Here is a 12082-nt window from a genome sequence, read left to right as displayed (position 1 = left end):
GTTATTCCTCGACAGAGGAATTAATTTAAGAGTAATTTTCAATTTAAGAGAAACTGATTCTCTATATAAGTTAAACATAAATACTCTTTGTTTTATTTAGATTGAAGATAATTTATCTTGGATTCATCGCGAAGAAAACTTAATGATGGAATATTCATCGGGTATACAAGAGCTACGCATAAATATTTTTCAAGTCAACGTTAAAGGAATTGATGCAAATTCGCAGCTGTGTACAAATAACGCTCGTTATTCGCAATGACTATATTGTTCGCAATTGATTATGTAAAAAGTATACCGCTAATTATTTCGCGAGCTAGCGAGAAGCGTTTTCTCTTTCGTGCTGTCGAGTTTACCTCGTCTGCTCATTATCGCGAGTGGAACCTAATTGACAGCGGCTTGACAAAAGAGAGATTCTCGTTACATCTCGGCAAAGATCATTCGCATGCTAAACGCGAAAAAAGCGAGTCGCAAACCGCGTTGTAACGGCGTGACGTTTTTAATAAACGCCCCGGAGATAATGAAGGCGATCAACATGACGTCGACATGGACGTCGCAAAACGGAAGTAAAATAAAAACGCCGGACTGACAATCGAACTTCCGAGCGATGAAACCGCGAATGATTTATTGCTCGTAATTGCGACGCGTCTCGCACGCACGGATTGGCAAATCCGTGGAAAATCAAACGACGAATGTGTGAAAGACAAGGCCATAATCGTCGGTGCCTGCTGTCTGCGGGATTAGTTCCGTCACGCAGGAATTTCAATAGTCGAATTGCTATCGTCGCTCGTGATACGCTTATTTTACCGAGAAACTGCAGATTTTAGCGGAAATCTCGTTACTCCGTGATATCGATCTGCGATCGGGGAGAGATTCGAAAATCGACAAAACACCCGATGAATATCAATTCGACGAGTCAAGTATTCTCTCTGCTGAGATATTGGTTCGTATTCTCATTACACATTCGACGTTAAATGTAATCGCGTCATGCAATCATTCCGTGCTTTAATTTTCTCAATATCGCAAATTTTTTAAATATCGATCTAAGGTCAGTTCAAATCATAAAATTGAAAATGGGCAAAGTTATGAAAATGAGAGACTTTATTATACGATTCCTCACAACACACAATATTGAAAACTGACGAGTTTTGATAAAACAAATTTGCAAAGGTAAATAAATGCAACAAAATCAATATTTTTCAATATATTCGAAATCTCTGTTTCAATATAAATTTAAATGGATGATAAAATATAACGATAAAATTCGTTCTTGTATCTTGAAATTAATTATAATCCGTGCATACAACATTTTTTCTCCACGATAATTTTTCAATCACTTTATATAAATAAGTAACGCTTATTCTGCATTTAACTACGCTAATAATTGGAATTTGTGCTCCCAATAACGCTCGAATAACTCACCGTCACTGAGATGAATAAACTTGCAGGCGGGACGGTTGCACACTTGTCGATTAAAATCTTGGCACACCGGGAGGGTGTCCAGTAACTGAAAGAAAATGTGCCAGATACTCTTATAGTGGATGAGATCGGCAAACGATGTACGATATGTGCAAAAAAAAAGAAAAAAAAACTTATCATATCGCAGACACACACACACATGCATTCCCATAAGGATTTGCTTACACACACCAATCATTGCATACACGCGCCAATTATACTTCATGTATCACATTCTCTCTTCCTTTCTCTTTCTCTCTCTCTCTTTCTCTCCCCCCCCTCCCTCTCTCTCTCAAGATTGCTTGGAAATATACCAATACCCGAATTGAATACCTTTTCATTTCTTCTATTGAAATGAAATAATTAATAACATTTAAAATCGTGTCTTATAATAATATTAATAATATACATTCTTGTACTCGCGTTAATTAATTTATCTATATATGCAAAGCAATTTTGGACATTAGATAAATGAAGAATTAATATCGATGTGTTAATTCTTTCAATTTATATTTTATTGATATTATTATGTGATATATCACAAAAATATGAGCATAATTAAATTAATTAATCTATGTAAAAAAGTGTTTGATCAGTGTCAGTATCCACTATTTTTTTAATACATTATTTATTTATATTTCTCCATTTATTTATTTAAAATTCAATTATTATATTGTTGTTATATTATATGAAAATATCGGATGTCTTAGTACATTTCTAAGCATTCTGATCTCACTGAGATATTTTTTGCACAAACATATACTCCAAATTCTTCAATGTTAGAGCATATCCACGATTCATTACATGCTCTAAAAGATCGGTTCTGTATATCAATATTAATTAATTGCTACTAATGTGCGAATAATCAGCGCGATCGAATTGATATTCGAGGCACATGATCCAGACAAATGACTTGAGCGAAACACTTTTCACATTATAACCAACTAATTAAAAATGAAGGATAAAATAAAAGGCGATTGCTTTTGAGTATTCGCACATACGAATTAAATGGTAAATTTGCAGTAGAACTTTCGTTTTCAAATAGGGCATTTCCTATTATGGTATGTATGTATATATTTATCGTGGTGTAAAATATTAAAATAATTCTGATGGACAGAGTCTTACTAAATCGTATTACTTCTATCGAGTGGATATATTCGCGGTTTGTCAGGATTTGCAAAATTGGCTTGACTCTGGACGAAAGAATTGAGGAAATCCGTATTAATTTTACAACACGGGCCGGTTGTGTATGTGTGTGAGACTTTCGTTATGCTAATCTTCGTGATATTTCGGACACAATGTGTGCAAGGAGCGCGCCTAGAAACAAGGATCTTTAATTCGCAAATTTCGTATGATCAAAAATCTACGTACGATCCAATGAAAATATTTGACATAGTAAAACTGTCACGTTCGAATATATATCAGCTTGGATCTCGATACCTATATTTTATTAAAAATTATGTCACAACTTCGTGTCGTGTGCTAGTGAACACCGGATAGAATTTGCGAATCAGATTTGGAAGCCCTCTTCTCAGCGGGCCATTCAGCGCAATGACTAGACTGAAATTTTAGTGTTAACAAAATACGGGAAAGCAACGGAAAGGGATGCTGGCAGGAGCGCTCGAAGCTCTTCGCTCTCCCACGTTTTTTTTTTCTCTCCGTCGCTTTCGTTACCGATCGAAAACGATGTTGGAAAACATCGACTTAATGTAAACTCGGTTTGCGAGATAGGAGCGATAATTACAATATTATAAATGTGTGTATGTATATATATAATATGTACGCACAAAGAGATCCACTATACGCGACTGTGCGTATATCACACTCAAGTGTATTAAACGTACCGGAGGCTATATATCAGCGGAGGCAAGAAAAGATGTTTCGGAGCCGCTTCTCGAATCGCGTAAGCGAGCAATATATTTTTCGCGTGCGCGAAAATATAATTTCACATTTAACATACGGCAAATGGTGGAGAGAAAGACATAAATGCGAGTCGCAGAACATTGGCAATCGAAAGAATACGTATAAAGTGAACCCAAGTGGAAGCGGAAACTCCACCCAGCTACTGCAGCTACTATCCGTTCCTTTTATTACCCATCGGCAAAAAAGATGTATGCATATTATATGTACACACACACGGAAACACACATGTACACTCGTATCTAGGAGAATTATTCGTATATATCCGAAATATATAAGAGACAAATGCAGCAAATAGATTAAACATCAAATTCCAGAGTATGGTTTTCGTGTTAGCAAAACGTTAGGTTAAAGCATTAACAACCTACCAGACAGATATATGTATATGAAAAAAATTAGAAAAAAAATTAAAGGAACAAAATATTATCGCGCAAAAGTATATCATAGGCTTACCATATATGTATTTAAAAGCGTGCAAAATATACGAAAAACATAACGGTATAAAGTAACTTGTTTTAATATCATATAAACACTCAAAGGATTATTCCGCAGATTAGACTCGTAATAATCATGAGATAATAATAATATTAAAGTTATCAGTAATAAAAGTAAAAGTTTTAAACACGTAATGGTGATAGGAATAATGACGGCCATAAAAAAATGTAGCAACAGTAATGATAATTATAACGCTAGTAATAAAAAAAACGATGTAACCATAATATTAACCATATTATAATAAACAATTCTTGCAATTGCATAAGAAATAACTCGCTACGAACACAGAGTCTGGTCATGCAAATAATGGCCCGGGAGAAGGGGGATCGTTGCTTGGGTGATCATCGTAGGTGTTATTCGTCAAGTCGGACGCGCGATATATCAAGTGTGATTGAAAGAAAAAAAAAAAGAAGAAAAAAAAAAGATCGAAGCGTCAATCTCTATTTTACGATACGACGACGAAGGTGACGACGAGAGTGGTCCGTGTATCAGCTGATGATGATAATACAGTGTCATCACCCAAGCGTTAGTGTGCTGCCAAAAGCCGACTCACCGTCGCTTTCGGTTCGCGTGCGTGAATTACAGGACCGTAACACACACATTCACTCACTACTAAAGCTACGGAAGGAAAGAGGTCCTCTCGCAGGTGATCCACGCCGGCGAACCGAAATGACGAGGGGGACGGCCGCGGTGGCGAAAAGGGGGGGGGGAGAAGAATTGGATAGTCAGCGGTTATATCGGCAATATCGTATAATATGGATATGGGATATATGTCGTATAAGCCGTCAAATTAATAATATTCTACTGCAAATAAGTTCAACACTATGTCAACTGCGACTCCGCAACCATAACGACAGAGCTAGCCAAATATTATAGATAAGTGACTTTAGGTAATTCGATAGAGAATAATGCGTGACGATCGATATTATTGAATTCGATCGTCTTTCATATGCGGGGAAAGCTTTGTCAATGGAAATGGTCATTGGTTTTCGAATTATCGGGCAAAGATGTAAGAGCTCGCGCGCGCGCGTTTCTTTATTCTTCATATGTATATCCATGTATTCTATATTCTGTACCTCGTAAGTTAATTGCGTCGAAAGCAATCAGTGCAAGCGTAAGAGACACTCCGTGTCGTTCTTTGACCAATTAAGCGGAAATTGAGCGATTCGAGCGATTGAAAGCTGCGTGTACATTTGCTTCAAGTCGTGACAAAGATCTCGATCCTTTAGTCGCTCGAGGTTGAAAGGTTTGCGCGAGACATGTACATTTGCCTTGAATTAAAATTACTCGAATTTTAGTGCAGTTTACCTCGAATATTTGGTTGTGAAATAGCGTTAGTTTTCATAGTTGTATGATAATTCGGAAAACAAAAGTACAAACGCGTTATTCATTCTCATGAAAATGTTATATTACGTTGATATGTTTTGTCGGCTCTTTGATAGCTTTTTGAATTTACATCATAATTATAATTATAAATCACGCCATTGTCATTGTCCAATGAAAATACTACGACTTATCGATTTTTTAACGACTCAAAATATAATCGGATCAAACTTTCACGCGCATATGATACACCGTACAAACCGTTCTAATATTTATGACGAATACTACGAATCGTGTAATGGGAATATTGACGCGAAGCATGCGATATATCAACCAGAGGATACGAATTATTATACTGCATTTTTAAAAAAAGAATGAATTGAACTTTTGCTAAAACTTTCATTGACGTAATCAAACTGTGCAACTGTGTTAATACTTTACTGTATATCTTATACGATTAGAACAATCCACAGTACATATATGGCAATATGTGTGTGTAAGTTTTAATGAATTAAAGATTATTTATTTTTTAATAAATTTATAGAATATTTACAGTTTTTTTGCATTTTAATCTTTTCAACATTTTCAAACAAGATAAAAACTGACGTTTGGTATTTCTGACATTTATGGCAAGCGAGAAAAAACGCGATTAGCTAAGAAATGTAATGTAGCTAAAAAGAATCATAATTTCCGCAAAGTAAATTTCTGCACTGCAGGTAAATTATCAAGGCGTGTTTTAAAAATGTGTTTCATGTCCCCTGGTTGCTCGATACGCGTTTTCTTAGTGTCAACGAAAGTATAATATTAATGTGCATGCACAGTATACACGCCCGACACTCGTAACAGCTGTCCGTATCGTATGTTACTTGCGGTAAGATGCACTGCGAGAGAGAGAAAGAGAAAGAGATATAGAGAGAAAGAGAAAAAAATAAACAAATAGAATACTGAAGCGTACAAGGGTGGAAGTTGCTTCTCAGACGATAGCATTAGAGATTCAAATTGTAACACGGATACAAAGAAATGTTTAAAAGACATCCCGACAATATCCTCATCCACAAATAACGCGCAACGTTAATCAGACAAGCGATTCAAGACAATGGCATGATAGATATAATAATAATAAAAAGAAGAATAATTATATATATATATAAAATTATTTTATATATATATATATATATAATATATAGATACATGGCAAATTGTTTAATTGCAAAAGTACTAATTATACTAATTACTGTATAAGAAGCGTGCATCTTTTTTCTTCGTGAAACAGATTTGTATTCATATCCGTGTGTGTATGAATGTTCGTATGCCTGTGTGTATATGGGGTAGAGGGGCCGGGGGACGTAGGTGACGACAACGCTTTCGAAATAGCATAATAATAATTACTGGTATATAATAATAGACAAACACCAGATAAAAGGCAGTGGTTATTCGCAGTTATAGTTGCGGTGAGCAGTCGTGAGGGAGATGCCCCCGAAAGCTACGTGTTAGCCAAAGTTACCGAGAGATGCGGATTATGTAACGGGACTCGCTCTTTAAACTAATCAAACAAACATCAAGTTTCCTGCTATCTAAGCGGTGCGTGAATAAAAAACAAAGCGGATTATTCATAGAGCGATGACCGAGATTATCCTTCTCTCTCGTTAACTTCGAAGGTTAGCAGCAATTAAAGTTCGAGCTTGCATCACGGAGCGCCATACATTTTTTAATTTTTCCAGTTGGAAAATATATCACAGATCAATGTCTACTTACGTTGGGAAAATGTTACGACGTGTATAAAGTCCATCGCTTGTCGCAATGTTTTACGAAAAACAATGCGAAAGTGAAGGAAGTAATAAAACGAGATTCCTTGAAGCTCGATCGGTGAAAAGCAGTCACCTCGCGATTACGATCTTCAGGGAATTGAACAGGGACTCGTCTCGCACTGCGATCATGCGATCACAGGCGCGTGTGATGCAAACTCGAGACCGGATAAAAAACTGGTTACAATAATGAGTCTACCTGTCCGCAGCTGTCTGTGTAGACGACACAGTGAGCATTTTGGGGGACCACTTGGGCCCCGACAGTGGCTAAGGCTGCTAAGGCGATCCACATGCAGCAAACGAGGCAGTGTTCGTACGGTATTTTTTTTCAAGTATCGATAGTTTTTTTTTTGATGGTGGTTTTTTTCATTACCACACAGTCGGTTGAATTCGGTGGAGAAGACACCAGATCAAAGGAGACACGCGTGGAGCGTGTCCTCGGAGCATCCAGGTACATGTACGACAGTAAGATCGAATTTTTGTTTCGTGTGTTATCGTTCGGTTTCAAATTTTTTTAATACGCATCGTTCATTTCATTATGATATTATTATTATTTTTTTAATTAAACACTCCACACGAGGGACCATGATGAGTCGTCGGTTAAATTGCAGTCGCAGCCGTTCGTCGTTCCGATAAATATGCGCGCGAGAACACGCCAGGACGCGAATGAAAAAAAAGCGCGAATGAGAAAAATGAGAGCGTAAATTACGGAAAACGAAAGTGTAAATCGTCGGCTTGTCGTAGCGTCCGCGTGCGCGTTTCGTTTATTTATCCATTTATTTTATTTTTTTTTTCGAATTCGCGTTTACACACGCACGGTCGAGTGTGCGATGCGAATTTCGGAATGTTGCATCGCCGCATAAAGAGCGAGCGAGCGTGTGTACGGATGAATATATGTGTATGTGTGTGTATAATACGCATGTTCGCACGCATTATTGTGCATTTTTAGATTTCGGCGAACGACGACGCATGTAGCAGAGTGTGTCGCGCAGTTAATGGAATCCCGATTTTGATTTTGTCCGCGGGTGATGGGCGGGCGTCGAAATAATGCGGTGCACACATACCAAGCCAGCGTTTCAAGAGAGAGAATATTCATTATAGTAATACATAATATATATATACGTGTATTTATATATATATAAATATATATATCGGAAAAAATGGGAGATTATATATAAATGTATGTGCACGATAAAAAGCCCGCGTACGGATATAGAGGCAAAATTCGGGAAAAATCAATCAACCGATCGGGCCGAAGCACGTGATAAAGCGGAGAACAGGAGCGTGTGTCAGGTCGCCGCCACCCATCGACGAGCGTATATGTTACGTGTGTTTTTCACCGGCATTATCATTTCGTTTATTTTTCGTTTTATCACCGCGAACCATCGTTTTCAAGTTGCACGACAATGTTCGAATCCGTACGCCGTTTTATTTCGTTCATTCGTTTGCCAAATATTTATCGAACGATTCGGCGTGGTCGTCAACGAACAGGAAACAAGTTCAACGATTGTGAGAAACGGGCAAAAAGGGAGGAGAGGAAGAGAGAGAAAGAGAGAGAGGGAGAGAGAAAGAGAGAGAAGAGCGCCGACAAAATCCATCACCAAAGTTCGTCCACGATTGGTTAGCAAACGGGAAAAAATAATTGGCGATTTTTCAAGTTTTAAGTGGCGTACAACAAACGATATCTCGCGTTGTTATTATTACGCATTTGCCGTTTACGCGTGAGATTGTTTCGCGAGTTGTCAGGTGACAATAAACATTTTTAATGGTATTAATTTTTTTTCGCAAAAAATTTCCGACGTATACGAGTGACGAGAAAGTTGATCGCACAATCGCCACGCGAGTATAGTTTATCCGATCGAGATGAGGCCAGGATCATGGGTGACCGGGAGGTGGGGGGAACCATTGTAGGAAACCATCGTGATCAATCGTCGAAGGTTTTGGAGATCAATTGGAAGATTGGATCGGCGTCACGTAGGCCACACAGGATGTTGCATCGGGATCGAGTCGGGATGAAAGCGTCGGCGTGGGTAGTGGATCAAACGGTATGCGTGTTGGTGAATTTTCGGTTGAAAGACGTGCGATGGGTAATATCCAGGCGAGGGCAAGCATGAAACAGAAAGTTGAAAGAGAAACCATGAACGAACGCGTCTTAACATGCACCAGTGACGTATGTGTGTATTCTATCTCTATGTGTATGTGTATTTATACGTGTAATAAACACATATATGTATAGTGGCTGGCACACATTCGTCTCGAGCCTGTCGTTAGAAGTCGCACGTCGATTCATTTCTTGCGCTGCAAACGAATCAAAAGGTGTATTGAGCAATGTACAAGTGAAATTAATCGTACACATCTCTCTAACACTCTGTGGCTCTCTCCCGAAAATCGGCAGAGGTAGCCGCAGACAGCGAATCCTTCGAACGAGTACGCTCTCGTGCATTCTCTTCTATAAAGCGTTGCGTTTTACGTTACACCGTGTTTCGCATGCGCTAGTAAGTGTTTATATTCGAGTTTTGTCGAGGCGACAGTTTGACCAGGCAGTAGGTACAGATGACTTCCCATTTGGAGCAATTGATGCATTTCCAGAAAATATCGAATCCAAATTCGCGCTAATCAAAATCGCTTCAAATTAGATTATTTTTCATTTCAAATAACAAACATTTCGAGTTTGTAAAATCTCTGAAATTATATATACTTACATTACATGCATTATTTTCATATCGCGATTTTTTTCAATAAATTTAAATCTTATAAAGTTTATTTTTTTTTCATCAACTTGACATATAATAACTGGATGAAGCTAAAAATTAGTACAGTCGAAAAAGTTTGAAATTTTGATTATAAAATTTATATTTATTGAATTAACTTATAATTCGCTACACAATTTATTATTCAAATGTTATCCCGAATTATTGTATTTTCTCTGAGATTTTAATTTCTCAATATTTAGTTATTATATCAATGTATTAAATAAATTTAGATTAACAAGAAAATAAATTTATCCCTAATTCTTCGCAGATGTATATTGTGATCTTTCTAGATATTTAAATGTCTCGTTTTTTTTTGCGAATTTGCTTTTCACATTCGTTTCTAGGAAATGCACTTGGCACGCAAATCGGGGGCTACTTATTCAACTAGAATATGTCGTATGGGAAAGATGCTCAGATTGATGTAAGCACACATGAACTTACTCTGTATCTACTACAAAGTATGTGATTTTGCGCCAATGTTCTAAATAGCCTATTAAGTATAGTAGAATAAGTTTTATTAAAATGACGATGTGGAGCTAAAGCTTGCATATGCGATACAATAAAGTGCTACTGCGATACTTACATTGGAAACAGTGCTGCATGTTGATTTTAATATCGGCGCAGGTATGCGGGTATGCAAGGAAGCGTCGCTTTTGCGTTCAAAATTCTTTAGAGCACAGAAGAAGATAGACAGCGATAAAAAATATTGATTATTATTAATGGCAAATTTGATAAGGATCTTGGATAGACGGCTATATTACAGAAGCACATATAATCTTTTATTAGCCACGAGCGCAGGAAATGACTTGCTCTTGTACAGCAGAATCACTACTAGAACCTTTCTAGTAAACATAAACGAATTTTCTCTCGAATTTCTGTCGATGTAAATGCTTAAACAACAATCAGATCGCCGCCGATTCAATCATCGATATCATTAATATCATTAATGCGAGAATCCAATCACGCTGGAACCCCATCATTTACGTTCGCGAATCGTTCGTTGTATCCAGAGAATTGGAGTGTAACGACAAATCATCCTGAAATCGTCATGGATCGCACTTCCGGATTAATTTGCTTCCGTACGCGCGTGAGCCATAAACTCTTCTTTACGCACTCGCGTGCAGTTGCGTATATTTGTTACACAATAAATAAATAAAATATAAATATATATATTTTGCACGCTAAAAAAAATTTCATAAATTATCCAGAATTTTTCATGAGTCTTTCCAAGGCTCTTCCTTTTACAGCCAAAATTCATGATGCACGTTTTGAAATCGCACGGTTGAAATCGCAGAAAATTATGTTGAGATGACATATATATAAAGGAAAAAAATAGCTTGAAATTACTTGCGATTTACTACGTGCTGCGAATGGCTCTGCTCGTCGAACATGACGGAAGCGGCAAACGAGGCGCGTCTAGAAGCAGCTAGCGAAGTAACTTTGCTGCGATAAGATACGAGGCTGTAAACAGGATTACACGGTCCGTAAATCGTAATAAGTATTGCATACACTTGAAACGGCAAGTCAATTTTTGATAAAAAGTGTCATTTACCGCCTCTTAGCTTATCGCACGGTTGCGTAGCACGACCTGCGAAGATCAACGATTCCAACATGACGAAGACAATTATCTCTGAAATGAAATTTTTCGTTATTGTGCAGATTGCGATTATATTTTGGAACCATGATCTTCGACTTTTTCGTCAAGATTTTATATTTACAATAGGGGCTTATTGTGCCAAGCGTTATGGAAGAGCTCATTAGGCACACACGCACATCTTACGCAGGCTTAGCGATGAGTAACAAAGAAAGCTGGAGAGGAAGCGAGAGGAATGCAGGATGATGAAGTGGGGGACATACCAGAATATTTGAAAAAGGTCGTAATAAGAGAAACTAAGTTCATTACATCACATGCTTTAATTATCAATATCGGGATAATAACTTTATTTCGAACAATTCTTGTATCTAGTTTTCGATCAAAATTTTCAAATCTTTCAAAAATACAAAAGCCGCGTACTACGAACGTAGCGTAAATAATTTCGAGTTTCGCCGAGAAACAACGATATCGCAAATTTAACTTGAATTCATTATGTTTGTGGCATAAAAGATTTTAGTGACCGAATTAATTAACTAAGACCTTTATTCCGGTACTGCATCTCGAAATTTATCTTACGTTACATCCGAAATATACGACTTGGGAATACGATAAAACGCGATAAGAGCGCCGACCTTCTTCTCGATGACGATCGACCACCTTTACCGGGGATCGGAATTTGATGTGGCGATTGTATAGAATAATAGGATCGAGAGATTAAGGGTCGACGTGTGTGTCTG

The 12082-nt window shown here is 37.5% G+C and overlaps 1 protein-coding gene across 1 annotated transcript in view; it reads right to left on the bottom strand.

The window, feature by feature from the left end:
- LOC112639529 (muscleblind-like protein 2) overlaps nucleotides 1-7320 on the bottom strand; it is a 10766-nt gene extending 3446 nt beyond the window's left edge. The window contains exons 1-2 of the mRNA XM_025413846.1: nucleotides 7198-7320; nucleotides 1420-1504 (exon numbers count right to left, since the gene is read on the bottom strand). Coding sequence (XP_025269631.1) covers nucleotides 1420-1504; nucleotides 7198-7290 — 178 coding nt within the window. The 5' untranslated portion in view covers nucleotides 7291-7320. The remainder of the gene's footprint in view (nucleotides 1-1419; nucleotides 1505-7197) is intronic.
- Nucleotides 7321-12082: the final 4762 nt, after the last annotated feature.

This window comes from Camponotus floridanus, unplaced genomic scaffold (genome assembly GCF_003227725.1).
Source record: "Camponotus floridanus strain SB8 unplaced genomic scaffold, Cflo_v7.5 scaffold70, whole genome shotgun sequence".
NCBI lineage: Eukaryota > Metazoa > Arthropoda > Insecta > Hymenoptera > Formicidae > Camponotus > Camponotus floridanus.
This window is presented reverse-complemented; position numbering and strand designations above follow the sequence as displayed.